The 17,669-nt window shown below is 37.4% G+C and overlaps 1 protein-coding gene across 1 annotated transcript in view; it reads left to right on the top strand.

Annotated features, from left to right (window-relative positions):
• The window catches only part of LOC135480859 (nose resistant to fluoxetine protein 6-like), a 31,450-nt gene extending 14,514 nt beyond the window's left edge, over positions 1–16,936 (top strand). Inside the window, 11 exon segments of the mRNA XM_064760789.1 lie at positions 323–398; positions 400–422; positions 2,267–2,432; positions 3,829–3,908; positions 4,676–4,786; positions 6,076–6,199; positions 7,996–8,182; positions 9,357–9,499; positions 11,348–11,475; positions 16,222–16,245; positions 16,909–16,936. Coding sequence (XP_064616859.1) covers positions 323–398; positions 400–422; positions 2,267–2,432; positions 3,829–3,908; positions 4,676–4,786; positions 6,076–6,199; positions 7,996–8,182; positions 9,357–9,499; positions 11,348–11,475; positions 16,222–16,245; positions 16,909–16,936 — 1,090 coding nt within the window.
• Positions 16,937–17,669: the final 733 nt, after the last annotated feature.

The following is a 17,669-nucleotide window of genomic DNA, read 5'->3' as shown; positions in this document are numbered from 1 at the left end:
GTCATAACCCTGTATTCTGGATTGTTTTAGCGCTGTTCTTTTATAGATTTTTGAGAAAGAAACATTTTAAATTTTTAGAAAAAATATGGATCGGAAAGTACAACCTGGCCCCTTGCTGGGACACAGTCAGGTCATTTGTAGATGTACATGTAGCGCTGCAGGGGAATATAATTACTAGGTTCTCTGTTGCGGTCTACATACTTGCATGTACTTCAGCATGTCAAGGAGGATATGCCAAGTATAATTTACCCAGACCATATTTTATTGTGTGAAGTATTAAGACTGTTTAAACCATTACGTTGGAGTATGTTGTTTTCTCCAGCGGACTTTTGGTAACTTACCTGTGCATGAAGGAAATGGACAAGAAGAAGGGGAACCTGAAGATAAACTGGGCCATGTTTTTACTTCCACAGATTTTGGAGGTCAGTGTTTTGTCCAGTAATACTTTACAATCAGTGTGAAATGATTCAAGAAAAAGAACCCGATAAAATGAAGACTGTTGGAGAATGAAGAATATTATGCAAAAGAGAATCCTCTGAAATTTTTTTTTTTTTTTTTCCATTTTTCATGCATATTTCGTACTTCTCTATGCCTGTTTTCTGGCAGAGGTTAGAAATTTTCGTCATCATCTCATGACCTTCACAACTCTTTAGTATATTAGAACCTATGTGAAGACATGTTTAAGCACTTTAGGCAACATCAGTTGAAGTATTTTATGTTTTACAGGCAAGCCGGCACAAGGATAGGTCACGTTTTCCACAAATTCAAGTTTTATTTTGATTTTTATACTCTCCTCGGACATAACTGAGATTAGCATCGCACTGTGCTGATCTACATCGTCAGATCTGCTCGAGTTCTCTACGTTTGCGTCGCCGTATCAATCGTCACATTTTAAGGTCACGTCTCCCCATCTGAGTTTTCTTCTCCTCCACGAAGGCTAAAATGAAGGGAATTCATCAACGATATTTTGTTGACAAGTGCACGCAGACTATGGTTCCCTATTACTTTATTTTCCTTCAGTATACATTCCTCATTTTCTGTCATCAGCTCAGCTTTGTTTGGTCTGTTCCCTTTGCGCTTCTGTTTGAGCTCCTTGCAATTTGAAGCAAGGATGTCATGCGAAGTTTGAAATTCTTTGTCAAAAATCAAGCTATATGCATAGTTATACTCACCTAGATAGCGTTCTATGGCCCTGTGGTAACTGGTCAGGGTGTCTGGTTCATCGGCGCTACCGTCGTGTTTTCTCAGGGAAAGGAGGAACGATTCAGTGTAATTGTTCAACTGGACGGGTGGTATGTCCTCAATTTCCCGATCATCTTTGCCAGGAAAGGTTTGCAGGAATCCAGAAAATATTCTGTGTAAGCTTTCTGTCTCCCGGACAGTGTTTTTGTTCCTCATTGACACGACAAACTCTGATTTCTCCCTATCGCCGCATTCAGCGAAGGTTGGCCTCCTGTTCGGAAATGACACCCGTTTTAGGTGGTTGTCATGAGCGTCGGTCACCAAAATTTCCTGTTCGAAAGCATCTACTCTAGCAAGAAAATTTCTGTCATAGTCGGATAACTGCTCACTGTCACTGTTCGACCGAAATCCGACGTCAAAGATACTGCTGTCTTCAGCTTCCATAATGGCGTGGTTTGCACTGGTAACACTAACAGTATAAGACAGTTCCAAAGGTAAACAGTTTAACAGTTCGGAAATCCAGAATATTTGAGTAGCTACAACAAACTTTTGAAAGGAGAACAAAGAGGAAAAGGCGAATTTACATATTTACAGGAAAAAAACTTCATGTACAGATGACTTGCAAACGTCTCGAGCTAGAAATCTGGCCTGAATTAACATCGACAGCTATCAGCGGAATGTTATTTGACGCCAAAAATCACGAAGCAGACGACACAAAAAAAATGACAGAAATATTTGAATATAACCTTTTTTGCCCATAATGTTGGCATGTAGACCATGTAGAAAAAATTTTATCACTTTTTCTGGGTCTTAATTTTAGGGAGAATAAATCGCATGTTCGTGTAAGTAGGTCAGCACTGCAGGAAATCCTTGTCAAGGACCGCAGGGCTTTCCCAGGGAAAGGTCACTCAGTGCGAAAGTAGTTCCGCTCGTGCAAAATGTTCAGCAGATGGTGATACGAAAATAATAACAGGCTATAAAAAAATAGCCTCTGTATCAGGCGGGTAACACGCATAGGTATATGATAAAAATTAATGCTAAAAACACTACAGTGAACTAAATACCTCAAGTTTTCTTGAAACAGGCTGACCCCTCCGTACATGCTGGTACTGATGTTTGATACATGTCTGTTCCGTTACCTGGGCGATGGACCTTTCTGGCCGCAGCAAGGTGTGGAGAAGGACTTCTGTGCCAACAGCTGGTGGACAAATCTGCTCTACATCAACAACTTCTTCCCTATAGAGAATATGGTAGGCTGGGTTCATCATGATTTATTTATTTACTTGATGGGTATTTCATGCTGTAATTAACACAATATCACTTATAAGACGGTGGCCAGCACTACGGTGGGAGGGAACCAGGCACAACCCAGGGAAGCCAAACCAAGCCAGGGACCACATTAGTGAGAGGCTCTTGGGCTGTTATTCTGCGCTAACATGCTGACCCCTAGGCCGCAGAGGCCTGAATCTTCATGATGTGATTTTCGTGTTGTTGTTGTCATTTATTTATAGTGTTAAAGTGATCTTGTAGTGGTTCTGAAGAATAATCAGTATTCTGTGTGATCAATTGAGTAGGGTGGTAGAGGCGTACACAAACCAAATTTAACCCAGACGAGATAGGCCTCGAATGAAATTTTACGGGGCATAATACACATGTACTACAGGGGCCAACATTTATCCCCGAGACGAATCGCCTGTTCCTCATTTTGCAGCCAAGAATGTCCTAGATGGCGACTGATTTCCTGAAATATACACTTTTCACAAATTCACACCTCTCAGACCCTTTTCCTGTTTGAGTAGTGGGACAAAGGTGTAATATGAGAAATGAAGGTTTGTATATCTGATTGTGATTATCTTCACAATGTATTAACAAGTTTTTACAAAGTATGTGACCTAGGTCAAACCCTTTTCCAAAATCTGTGGATTATGCCCTGACAATTAAAATCATAACTTTAAATAATGTTAATGGAACACCGTAAGTGGGAAGGTCTGACCACAACGTGTGGATGGTGATGGGTTTCCCCCTGGCTCTGCCCGTTTTTTTTTTTTTCCTACCATAATGCTGACCGCTGTTGTATAAGTGAAATATTCTTCAGTACGACGTAACACCAATCAAATAAATAAATTACTGGAACATAACTCACATGGTTAGGTCTCAATGCTGGCCTTGAGCATGGAATTTATGGATTTTCTGCCTGGTTTCCACTCACCATAATGATGGCTCACATCATATAAGTGAAATACTCTTGAGTACAGCGTAAAACTCCAATCAAATCCATAAATAAATTAATCCCATGCTTTCTTGTATGGTCTTGCATGACGATATGCTTGTCAGCCATAATTTCCTGTGTTGTGAGCATGAGCCAAAGCCATTTCCAGCCTGCTGGCAGTGATGAACTCTCACAGTATTACTTTACAGAACCTGGAATTGATAGGGTTTATCTTTCATGCAGTACAGTATGCATTCTTTTTTTTAATTCTGCATGTCTACACCACCCCTGTTTTATACATATAAGCATCGTCGTAGCTACGGTTTTCTTCTCCATGGTAAAGGCTTGATTCTTTTCTGCTGGCAGTATTGATCAACCTATGGTGTAATTGTCAGGGGGATATAACTCTAATGGTACTTTCATTATCTGTTTCACAGTGCATGGCCTGGTCTTGGTATCTTGCCAATGACATGCAGTTCTTCATCATCAGCCCTCTTATACTTATCCCATTGTACAGGTGAGAAATAGCAGGGACAAGTCTTTCTGATTAAAGATTGATTAATTCTTTATTTGGTACATTCGTTCAATAGAATAAAAGTAGTTATAGGCAAGTGGTAAAGAAGCTTGTCTGTGCAATTGCTAGGGCAGTCAACAGGCGAGTTTAATCCCAGCCTTGAACAGGGATTTCATAGATTCCCGAGCTGTTACTCTTCTTGAGGCCACCGTGATGACGCTCGTGTTGCTCTTTGCTCCATCTCTAAGTTACATGTACCTCCACTCATAAAACTAACCATGATGATATATTAATTATGGTGGGAGGAAACCGGGCAGAACCCGGGTGAAACCCAGGAGGATCCACAGGATACTGGCAGACCTTCTCAAGTATGGATACAGAGGAAGCCAGCATGGGCTGGATATGAACTCAAAGGGACTGCATTGGTGAGAGGCGTCTGGGTCATTACGCCACGCTGACGTGTTAACCACCTCAGCCAATTGCTAAAATTATTGCCTTTCAGTAAAATATCAGACTCTTGCCTGTTTAGTGTTAAAATGATTATAAAGTTTGAAATATTTATAATGCAACCCGCTTCTGGGAGCTTCAGTATGAATGTTAAATGGTAAAATGTTTATAGAGGAGGCTGATATTTTGTGAGAGGTAATTATTTTGGCCGTTTTAAATTACTAGCAAAAATTTGATGCGATTTGAACTGATCGATTTTCCCCCCCAAATCTCCAGTATGACCATGTCAAGTAAGAGATGTGTGCTTTTCTTTTTGTTCACAGATCGGGTAAGCTGGGTGGATCTGTACTTATGGCGCTGCTGTTCATATGTCTCTTAACCACAGGTGTCATTTCTCGTACTTTCGAGATTGGAGTAGGATTTACAAATGTAAAGTGAGTATGTCTGCATATACTTGGAGTTTTCTGACTAGAACTTTCAGCAGATATTGTGAAAAGCCTGGCAGCATGCTGCAGTTCTTGTCAGAAGTTGCTCCATTAAAAAAAAACATTAAGGGTTTTCAAACAAGCCACTTTGTCTTCTTGTTTCACCTGCATCCAAGCACTTAGCCCTTCTCTCTTCGTCGCCTGTTAGTCTTTTGCCTGGTATGTTCATTTTGAACAACATTTTAATGAACAAAGTCTTCAACACCTTTTCTCCATTCACACTTTCTCTTACGCCTGCCATTGCAGCTTACATCACGTGTCATACACACCGAAACTCTTAATCATTTTAAATGAAATGGCTTCTGACTAGAACTGCTTCCTACCTTCATAGCTTACTGTAATTCTTCAACCGTTTTGTGTGTTTGCAGGGTGTTTATTCAAGGATATTCTGAAGGCCTGATTCTGTGTAGAATGATAACATTACACTTTTTGTGAAGCCTTGAAATTGTCCAATCGAACCAATTTAGTTTTGTCATCAAAATCCTCTTAGAAATGTGTATAAATTCGACTTAAGGTTGCTCTTTCATATGCAAAAAGGTTGAGGAAATAGTAAAATTTTGTCCAACTCATCAATATTTTCTTTGGACAGATTACACACTGCAAGACCAATTAAGTCATGAGGGGGCTCTGTTTGTTTCCAGGGACGTCTCTCATCTACATGTATATATTAACATGGCTTGATCTGACCGAATAATTTGTCTAATAATTTGTCTGTCATTTTTATTCACTGAGTTGTTGCTATTTTTATGCAAAGAAATACATGTACAGTACCACTAGTAGCCAAAGTCATTAGGAATCATAAACTTCTTGCTCCCAAACCCTAATACGTGAGAAGGTGGGGGGTGGGGGTGGGGTGTGTTTAACAAGATTTCCATGGGGCCTTTATAACCCTGGAATTTTAAAGTGACCTATCCAGACCTTGAAAAGCCTTGACTTTAAAGTAGCCTTCCCAGGCCTTGCAAAACCTGGAATATTAAAAGTAACCTATCCAGACCTTGAAAAACCTGGAAAATGAGAGGTTTTTGTAGTTTGAAATATTGGCCTAGAAAACCAGCCTTGGTCACTGTGCACAGTAGATTGACATTCTTCGGGAGAAATTCGTTTTTCCAACATTTTTCTGAATATCAAAAAAGCCCAGATCAAAACATAGAAACTTCACTCAGAGGAAGTAAATTGCACCATAAGATTACACTATGCGCAGCGCTGTATGAATCATGTTTGTTTCATTTCTGTTGTAGCGCTGTAGATGAGAGCTTCAACAAGATTTATATAACGCCTTGGTGTAGAATTGGGCCTTACCTAATTGGAATGGCTGTGGGATATTTCCTCTACAAGTATAATTCAAGAATATACATCAACAAGGTAATTGTGCAAAAACATGCGTGGTTATATTGTAATAGAAGCTATTATAGCATTAACACAAAGTCATTCATTCAGCAAGGTATTTGCATCGTAATTCACACCTGTTATCTCATCCACATTTTTGTAACTGAAGATTGTCACGTGTTTTAGCTCCGTTTCCTCCCACCATTATGTTGGCTGGTGTTGTAGTAATCAAATATTCTTGAACATGACAGTAGAACACCAGTCAAATCAAATCATATAAATAAATGTTTACCACATTGGCTTAGTTCGTTTGTAAAACAGTTGGACCAGCCCAAATAGCTCAGTTAGAAGAGCGGCTGCTTCGGGAAGGCGGTAGATTCATGGTCATTCCTGGGTCAGGTCACACCTAATACCTTATAAGAGGCAGTTGCAGCTTCCTTGCTTGGCGTTCAGCCTGAAAGGGATGGTGCAACCTGTATCAGTGTAATGGCTCGGGCGTGGTGGCTTACTTGCCTTTGGTAAGCTGTCTAAGTGAAGCAGCACTAGATAAAAGAAGGGTGCAAATCCGTCCTGCAATAAGGAGGCACATTACATGTGCTCTAAGGAAAATGGTCAAGTACAACGTGAAACCCCAAGCACTCACTCACTCTTTGAAATAGTTGGACAAATGCAGATTTCATTTTAAATGTCTCTTGTAACTTGGTTGGCTACTTTTCACAAGTACACATGGCCTTCAACTCCAGAAGATAATGTAAGCATTGTACTTGGTTCTTCCATAGAACAATCATCAGTCATTGGACATGAATACTACGTCCAACCAATCATATTATAGGCCAGCCACCAGACAACTGATGTACCAGTCAGCGACTTGGCCAGCAATTACTCTATGTTTGGTATATGTAATAATGTAATGGCAAAAGCACATAAAAATCGTAAAATAATACTTTTGATGCCGACACTTAAATTTTTCCTGATAGGAGATTAGTAAAAAAACTTTGATGTGACTGAGTAAGGTGGATTAATCAATCAAGTGAAATGTGGCAGTTGAAAAATACTAACCTTCAGACAAAATACTGTTGCATGTAGTTGTCTAAACTTGTTTCAGGTGTTGATTAAAATCATGTTGTGCATACTTTAGATAAAGATTGTTTGTTTGATTGTTTTTTTATGCCGCACTCAAGAATATTTCACTCATACGACAGCGACAAGCATCATGGCGGGAGGAAACAGGGCAGAGCCCGGGGGAAACCCAAGACCATCCGCAGGTTGCTGGGAGACCTTCCCACGTATGGTCGGAGAGGAAGCTAGCATGAGCTGGACATGAACTCACAGTGGCCACATAGGTGACAGGCTCCTGGGCTATTACGCTGCGCTAGCACGCTAACCAACTGAGCCACGTAGGCCTTCCTGTAGATAAAGAGAATGCAGTTGTATAGAAGTATTATTAGGAAGGTTTAGACACAGTTTTTGTGTTTTCTGACATCACTCCTTGCTTCATCATGTTGACTCCATTGACCTTTACATTGGTCAAGATTACTGTACAATATTTGCTAGTGGTGGCAGTGATGTAAAGGGATGGTAGAGAGCAGTGCATGCACTCTAAGGAGTACATGTATGAATGTGTAACAGTTTTCTGTTTTTTGTTTTTTTTGTTTTTTGTATTGTTTTTTTACCTGCTTTGCTATTATATATATTTATGCCAGGAAAAAATCTAAAAAATTCAATGCATTCTAATGAAAATTCATTATATGTGCCTGGTCCACTGTATGTAACACACACATTAAACCGGTCTGGGATCTTTGTGTTATGCACATCATTTTCCTGTCTTCCAGTGGCTGGTGATGCTCGGCTGGGCTATAGCCGCGATCTGTTGTCTCTCTGTCTTATATGGGGTCTACGATACTTACCATGGCCACCCCATGAATTTGGACACAGCGGCTCTCTATAACTCCGTCTCCAGGACTGTTTGGGCGGTAGGCCTCGGCTGGCTAGTGATTGCCTGCTGTACTGGATATGGAGGTAAGGAAGCTACTGATCTTGTGTGGACTGGAAACACTAGGCCATGCCCAGTTTATTTATTTGATTCCTTTGGTGTTTTACCCTGTACTCAAGAATATTTCACTTATAGGACGGTAGCCAACACTAGGGTGGGAGAAAACCGGGCTGTACCTAGGGAAAACCCACAACCATCCGCAGGTTGCCAGAAGACCTTCCCATGTACAGCCAGACCGGAAGCCAGCATGAGCTGGAGCCATGCCACTGTTAAAGCCTTAAGAAAATGGACAAATTCTCCAGTGGCCTCTGTGACCTAGCTTATAACCCTTTTCATGAATCTCTCATCAATGCGGTTGATGTGAATCCAAGTTCAGCTCATGCTGTCTTATTTTGCTGTCGTACGTGAGAAGGTTTGCCGGCAACCTGCTTATATTTGTGGGTTTTGCCCCAGGCTCTGCCCAGTTACCTCCCACCATTCCATGGCTGCCGTTGTATTAGTGAAATCTTCTGAAGTACGACATAAAACGTTAATTAATGAAGTAAGTGAATAAATAAATGATGTTATTTAACTTGAACCGTGTTCTCATTGACCAACTAGTTTGAACGCTCAAATCGAGCCTCAAAACGGCACACAACATTTTTTTTTTTATCATACTTTTGTGATGTGATATTTTGTACGTGAGTATAACTGTACTGTTGTCTTATATGCGGGATTATCATGAAACAGGGCCCTGGTACTTTTGTTTCCTCCGCTGATAAACCTGACAGTAGTCATAATGCTTAGGTATGGCATTAAACACCAACCCATTGAATAAATAAACCCAATAGCACGGTTGGTAGAACGTCTGCTTCGGGAGGGGTAGCTCCAGGATCAATCCTGGGTCAAGTCACACCTAAGACCTTGGCGTTAAGCATGAAGGGGATAGTGCAATGACTGGTGACCCGTATCAGTGTAATGGCTCGGGCGGGGCGGCTTACTTGCCTTCGGTAAGTCTTCTCAGTGAAGCAGCACTGGATAAAAAAGCACTGGAAACCCGTCCTGCAACAAAGAGGCACATTACATGCACTCTTAGGATTCCTTTGTTGTCATATTGTTAAGTACGACATTAAACTCACTCACTCATTTGAATGAAATGAAAAGAAAATCATGTTGTGATAAAGCAGAAAAGGTAATTAAATCACGTGCATTTTCTTTCAGGTTTCGTCAACACCTTCCTGTCGTGGAATGCGTTCATCCCCCTGAGTCGGCTGACGTACTGTGCTTACCTCATCCACCCTCTTGTCATGTACTACTACTACTTCTCACAGAGGACTCCCGTCTACGGCTCAGACTTGAACGAGGTGAGTTCATCAGCACTACGCTGAGTGTATTACAGGAAATTCAGATTTATTTGGGAATTTCTTAGTCCCCTTTAGGTACCTGAATCAAATTTTGGGCTAAGTGTGCTTTGTTCATTTGATGTACCTCTTGGTTGTTTTACATTTACATCTATATCTTCTTGTTTGTTTCACATTTATACCTTCTAGATTGTTTCAAATTTATATCATCTTGATTGTTTTAGATCTATTTCTTCGTGATTGTTTAAGATCTTTATTTTCTTGATTGTTTCAGATCTAGGTTTGCTTAGTTGTTTCACAACTGTGCATCTATATATATTTTTAGGGTCCTCCCTGGTTCATTTGGTTAGCGCACTAGCTTAATCTGCTGGCTTAATCTCCGTTCACACGTGGGAAGGTCTTCCAGTAACTGGTGGATGGTGATGAGTTTCCTCCAGTGTCTGCCCGATTTCCTCTCACCATAATTCTGGCTGCTGTCGTATAAGTGAAATATTCTTGAGAATGGTGTACAACACCAGTCAAATAAATAAATAAATATTTTTACATGTTTCACACCTACGTGTGTACATGTATATCTTCTTGATTGTTTCAGATCTACACTTCTTTGGTTGTTTCAGATCTATGCTTTCTTGGTTGTTTCAGACCTGTACTTTCTTGGTTGTTTCAAATCTGTACTTTCTTGGTTGTTTCAGATCTACGCTTTCTTGGTTGTTTCAGACCTGTACTCTCTTGGTTGTTTCAAATCTGTACTTTCTTGGTTGTTTCGGATCTACGCTTTCTTGGTTGTTTCGGATCTATACTTTCTTGCTCGTTTCGGACCTATACTTTCTTGGTTGTTTCAGATCTATGCTTTCTTGGTTGTTTCTGATCTATACTTTCTTGCTTGTTTCGGACCTGTACTTTCTTGCTTGTATCAGATCTATGCTTTATTGGTTGTTTCAGATCTATGCTTTCTTGGTTGTTTCAGATCTGTACTTTCTTGCTTGTTTCCAATATATACTTTCTTGCTTGTTCAGATCTGTGCTTTCTTGCTTGTTTCAGATCTATACTTTCTTGCTTGTATCAGATCTATGCTTTCTTGGTTGTTTCAGATCGATGCTTTCTTGGTTGTTTCAGATCTGTACTTTCTTGCTTGTATCAGATCTATGCTTTCTTGGTTGTTTCAGATGTGTGCTTTCTTGGTTGTTTCAGATCTGTACTTTCTTGATTGTTTCTGATCTATACTTTCTTGCTTGTTTCGGACCTGTACTTTCTTGCTTGTATCAGATCTATGCTTTATTGGTTGTTTTCAGATCTATGCTTTCTTGGTTGTTTCAGATCTGTACTTTCTTGCTTGTTTCCGATATATACTTTCTTGGTTGTTCAGATCTGTACTTTCTTGGTTGTTTCAGATCTTTACTTTCTTGCTTGTATCAGATCTATGCTTTCTTGGTTGTTTCAGATCTGTACTTTGTTGATTGTTTCAGATCTATGCTTTCTTGGTTGTTTCAGATCTGTACTTTCTTGGTTGTTTCAGATCTGTACTTTCTTGATTGTTCAGATCTGTACTTTCTTGGTTGTTCAGATCTATGCTTTCTTGGTTGTTTCAGATCTGTGTTTTCTTGGTTGTTTCAGATCTATGCTTTCTTGGTTGTCTCAGATCTCTGCTTTATTGATTGTTTCAGATCTATGTTTTTCTTGGTTGTTTCAGATCTATGTTTTCTTGGTTGTTTCACAAATGTGCATCTATATATAATTTTACATGTTTTACATCTATGTGTATACATGCATATCCTTTAGGTTAATTCAGATCTTCATGTACGTCTTGTTTCAGATCTATACTTTTGGGTTTTTTTGTTTTTTTTTTTTCAGATCTATATCTTCCTGGGAAATGCGGTCATGTCGTATGGACTGGCATTCATTGTATCCCTTGTGTTTGAGGCTCCCTTCATGGGGCTGGAGAAGGCGATGTTTGCTCGTGAGAAAAAGTGTCTGAGAAGGTTTTCTTGTTTTTCTGTATTCTGGGTTGTATACATACAAATGGCTGTATTTTGGTGTTTCACGATTTAAGTCTTGCTTTAAAAATAGTTCTATTTCGTTGTGTTTGTGTGTTACTTGTGAAAACAAAATGTATACATTTTGGTCAGCAAAAGTACAAATAGTGTAAGAATAAATATTTGCTGTGGTTGTCCAGTAGAAATAAGCAGTGTGAAGTAAGTAGAAACAGCCCTCCATTACATGACTTGTCTTGTGATACATTTACATAGAAATGTAATTCTCAGGTTTAATTGTCCAAAACATATTTGAATACATGTGCATACTGTCCTTAGGCTTAAGATAACACTGATGAGGGTGGCAAAATTTTACTGTATAAATCGGAAAAATATAAAGATCGTATTTCAAACTTTGACTTAAGTCAGAAATTTCTTTGTGGAATTGTTCATTGATGCTCTCTTGATATCTTAAGGTTTTTAGAAAGATAGTAAACTTATGTGTATTTTTTGTCCACTTCATTGCATGTACATATATATATATATATATATATATATATATTTTTGTACTTCTAAAGAATGTGCAGTTTATTAAAGAATTAGTAATAGTAGCTCCAGTGGAATAATTGAATGTGATTAGTAAAATAGAAAGATTTTTCAAATGTCATCATAGCTTTGTTTTGAACAAAAATTGAATTTTTATGGTTTTACGACTTATGGATTTTTACCAGTTTTGGTGGTGTTTCACCTATCTTGGATTGCCGAATTTTTAAAATCATGTATTTCATGTCAGGAAACGAATATGATTATTAACAGTCTGGCTAAAGTCAGATCTCCTGTTTTAGCTGCTATTAAACACAGATCTGAAGGGCTTATTTCCAGCTTGTCAGAATACCGCTCCCTTTTTTTTTTTTTTTTTTTTTTTTTTTTTTTTTTGTGTGTGTGGAGTTTAAACCATAGTGCCGATTGGAATTATTTTTTTAAGCACTTAAAAAAAGCTGATTTTCAAGATAATTAGACAAGAAGCTGATTGGAACAACAGTAGGCAATGTCTTACATGTCATTATGCATGTTATATATGGAGCATCTGAGCATCAGATCTGACATAGGTTATAGTATTGGACTATAGTTGATAATGGTTGTAAATTATATCTCATAAGAAATCAGTACATCCACTGTAAACCTACAGGTGATAATAAACAACGAGACGAAAGCATGAATGACAATGTCATAATTTTGACGATGTCTTTATTGAATGAAGAAAGGCCAGGAGTTGAACGTGTACAAGATCAAGACTTTATTATTTACGTTAATGTTGTTAACACTAGTTACAGACACATGTACCTGCGAACTATCTGCGCTTTGTCTTTCAAATGTATGTGAACAACATGACAGTTATTTTATATATCCAAACTCGTTATGAGCAGAAATTTGATCATTTAAATGCAGATTATATTGAGGTTTTTTATTGTTCAGACTTGCTCAAGCAGTGGTAAAATGTACTAGTGCTTGTACACAATTCTGGTGTCATGTATTAGTAAAGTTTCACATTTATTGATGATGCAGACAGTTTAACTAGCAATCACCAGAGGATATAAACGGTTATAAATACAATTGTTGTTACAATTTCTTTTGTTTGTTGAAAGTTTGTTATTACTCAGAAGATGTACTTACTTTTGTGTTTTACCTTGACAAAGTTTTTGTAGAGTTTGATGTTCAGCACTTAATTCGGCTATAACAATTCTGAAGATTGTAAAATTGCAAGGAAAAAAAATACCTATAACTTTTAACAATTTCCTGTTTTGATGTGTTCAATCATGACATTTGTAAATCTACATGAAAAGGGCATTCTGTTTGTAGATTTTAATAATTTCATTTCCTTAGGAGAATGCCAAAGTAACTAAGATGTTCTTCTGTATTTATCAGTGTGCAGGTGTTCCTGTTTTGTATTGATTGTTGACAGTGTCATTCCTTCATTGTGATTTGCATATTAACAGGTCTGCAGGTACATGCATGACAAATTCCTGTCCTTGGATTTTTTTTAACCGATTGTGTGTTATGTGTTTTTTTGATAAATTTTATGTCCATGGATTTCCAAAAAAGAATTGACATTGTTTAAAAGCTCACCTTACAACCCCCCCCCCCCCCCCAAAAACCCTTCTGTATTATCATCTGTTGTTTATAGTTCAGTGTCTTAAGGCGAACTATTCCCTTGTTGCTATGATCTGATAATCATACCTTATTCATTTGACCAAGGCCAGTTTCTTTGGTAGAGTGTTTATAAAGTACTTGCTAACCTTTTATAGCAATTACTGACCAGTATTCAGAAAATATCAGAGCGCCATATGAAGGGCATTATCCATGCACACCCCATCCACCTCTATATCATGACAGAGGATTTATATATATTTTTTGTTTGAATTTTTCTTATTTACAACAATGGAAAATGAAATTTTTTAACTGTTGATAAATTGTAATTGTGTAATAATACTTTAATTATTAGGAATCTTTACTGTATGTCATTATGATTGTGATGACCGAAATACCTGAAATTCATTCACATACCTGCTTGAACACAAGCCATTAATGATGAAGCACTATATCCAGAAACGGGTCTTTAGCATTAATACTGTATGTCATGATGATTGAGATGACCGAAATACCTGAAATTCATTCACATTCCTGCTTGAACACAAGCCATTAATGATGAAGCACTATATCCAGAAACGGGTCTTTAGCCTTAATACTGTATGTCGTGATGATTGAGATGACCGAAATACCTGAAATTCATTCATATACCAGCTTGAACACAAACCATTAATGATCAATTTGCCAGTAAGAACGAATATGTACACTGTTTAATTTCTGGGCTTCTACACTATTGTAACCTTAAATGAAACATCTACCATAAGCAATAATGTTTCTTTTAAGGCAGATCTTACCTTTGCAAGAATTCTCTAAATGAAAAAAGGTCATTTAAGGCAGGAGGGGGGTGGTACATGTTCTAGGATTAACTAATGTATAACGCAAGTAGCAAAGAATATCAGATACTTACAAAAAACAGTACTAGGTTAAAAAAGCAAGAACAAATAATTTTATTGAAAGTTGTGGTACTGTAGAATTTGTACCTTTTTTTTTTCTTGTTTTGGGGGATACCATTGCAACAGTTATCATCGTCTTTTTCCTAGGTGTCAAGTCAAAAATAATATGTTCAGGTAACTGAATTATGGGAAAATATACACATTTTGATTTAGCTCCAGCCTTAAAGATTCTTACAATATGCAGAAGATTGTCAACTCAAGATTTTAATGAACTTAAATTTCCGATTAACTAAGATATTTTTTTTTCTCAAGAATTTAACCACAGTATTTAGCACATACACCTGATGTTTGAATTATGTAGGATTTCAGTCATTTGAATCCTGGTCAAGGAATGATGAAGAAATGATAAATCTCTGTTGATCTTGCACAGATAAATGTACCAATTTAATATTCTATGCTGAACATATATATCCACATACACAGTCTTTGAATATTAAAATTTTGCTTCAAGGTAAACAGAAGGTTTGATTCAAATACTCATCAACCTAATGAGCAATGTAACTTCCACTCAGTAAATTTTATCTCGTTATTTTTTTAGATTGTTTTATTACTTTCGATCATCCCAGACTGAAACGTTTGTTAGATTTAGATTACCACTGGTTGTTCACCATGTAAGATGATCAGTGGCTCGTTTGCAAAACATCTGGTATTGTTGTGAAAACAACGCAGAAGGCCGTGTTAATTAGGAGGAAAAAAATTGTGGAACAAAATTTTTTTAAAAATATATCGTGGAGCAAAATGTTTCAAAAACATTGTTGAAAAGCTAATTAGCAAACTATTTTCATTGTAAGCTTCTGGAAAGGTATCGAGGCCAAATTGGCCTTCAGTTTTTCAGCGAAAAAAATATGTAATAAAATTTTTAAAAAAAATATTGCTGTAAGCTGTTTAGTGAAGTGTTTTAAAAACGTTGTTTTGGAAATGGATCTTGCAGTTATCGACTTGGAACGCCCTTTACGGACTATGAATGGTATATGAATGTCGGACATGACGCTTGTATTTAGTAAAAGCTCCTAGAGACACTCTGAAGATCAGCTTCCTGGAAGATGCTATTTGTCCTTCAGTTTTGGAGAAAAAAAATGTGGAATAAAATTTTTAAAAATATTGAAAAGCTATTTTAAAAGAGTTTTAGCGCTCTTATATCTGAGGAATATTCATAATTGAGCTTTTTTGATTAATTTCTGTTTATTATGTTGTGTTCATTATGATCCTGGGATTAAGATAGACTCTTTAAGTCTCTTAATCTCAGGTATATTTGTATACTTATTGTACATGTTGTATGTTTTTTTCAAGCTTTACTCCATTGTATTTCTTCTGTCGCGATCTTCAGTATATATTTTGTTTTCAATGGTAGATCTGTTTTTTGATTTTTACATCTTGTTCATTGTCAAGATCGTTATCTGGCCATATTTCCTCAATCCGCCTTTGCACAAGGCAAGAGTTATTTCATGTATGCTTACTTGAAGGGCATTCTGGATCTGCGCTTATAATGGAAAGCCAACAATTTCCCAAATCACTACATTGTATGAATTGAGTGTTTGGATAAATTAGCAAGAAGAAGTGAAGCAGTTCAAGCTGTTAGTAGGCCTAAATGTTGAAAACGTGATAATGATTGAGGTTGGAATTGTGACATAGTAATTGAACTGTGTTTTTGTAGGCGAAACATGTTTTTGTCACCAAGGTACGTTTTGATGTACGTAACATGCTTAGTATAGCTTCTTATATACTTGCTGCGTTCTATTATTTTATTATATTATGGTATTTTATGAACTGACTTATTTTCAATTTTATATAGACCAGTATATATTTGGCTTTTCCTCAGTTGCTTTCTCAGTGCATGGGCTTACTCTAAAATCAAAGTATGCTTTTTTGCTGTCGTGAACTGTTATGCATACATCCTGGTAACCCGATATGTAGGATGCTTTACCAACTTGCCTTTTGGTGTCTGTCCATTTTATGAGCATGCTGCAATATATATATATATATATATATATATATATACTTGTATATACATTTTCAGTCTATAACCTTAGAGTTTTGAGGCTGTCCGATGTGTGTGAAGCTTATCCAGCTTGCCTTCTGTATATATCGTGTCTGTCCATCTTAAAACCATGATATGTATGCACGCGATACACATCGTGCTTCGTGCGCGTGATGAGTTACAGTAAGCATGTGCAAAACTCGCAAATTAAAGAGAATAGCTTTCGAATTTAATGGAGAGGGTCTGCTTAAGATTGCCTTATGAACCTTGAGAATCTTTATTGTCAGATGGAAGCCGAAAAGTAGTATTTGTGTAGTTTGGAATTGAACCAGTAAACCGTGGACTCTGACTACCATCTTTCAGGAATATGCGCTTCTGGAACACAGATTGAACACTAAAAAATTAATCTCAATTTTAACAGAAAGTCTGTTTGAGCCATAGTAGAATGTATTCTTTTATTATAACACAATATTCTGTCACATTCAACATCGTATTCCGTTAACCTAATGAATCTTCATGTTGAATTTATAGAATATGTGTGTTATACTTAACAGAACGATGTGTGTTATACTTGACAGAACGATGTGTGTTATACTTGACAGAAAGATGTGTGTTATACTTGACAGAAGGATGTATGTTATACTTGACAGAACGATGTGTGTTATACTTAACAGAACGATGTATGTTATACTTGACAGAAGGATGTGTGTTATACTTAACAGAACGATGTATGTTATACTTGACAGAAGGATGTGTGTTATACTTGACAGAACGATGTGTGTTATACTTGACAGAAAGATGTGTGTTATACTTGACAAAAGGATGCATGTTATACTTGACAGAAGGATGTGTGTTATACTTGACAGAACGATGTATGCTATACTTAACAGAACGATGTGTGTTATACTTGACAGAACGATGTATGCTATAATTGACAGAACAACGTGTGTTATACTTGACAGAACGATGTATGTTATACTTGACAGAAGGGCGTGTGTTATACTTGACAGAACGAAGTGTGTTATACTTGACAGAAGGATGTATGTTATACTTGACAGAAGGATGCATGTTATACTTGACAGAACGATGTGTATTATACTTGACAGAACGATGTGTGTTATACT

This window comes from Liolophura sinensis, chromosome 13 (assembly GCF_032854445.1).
Source record: "Liolophura sinensis isolate JHLJ2023 chromosome 13, CUHK_Ljap_v2, whole genome shotgun sequence".
Taxonomy (NCBI): domain Eukaryota; kingdom Metazoa; phylum Mollusca; class Polyplacophora; order Chitonida; family Chitonidae; genus Liolophura; species Liolophura sinensis.
This window is presented reverse-complemented; position numbering and strand designations above follow the sequence as displayed.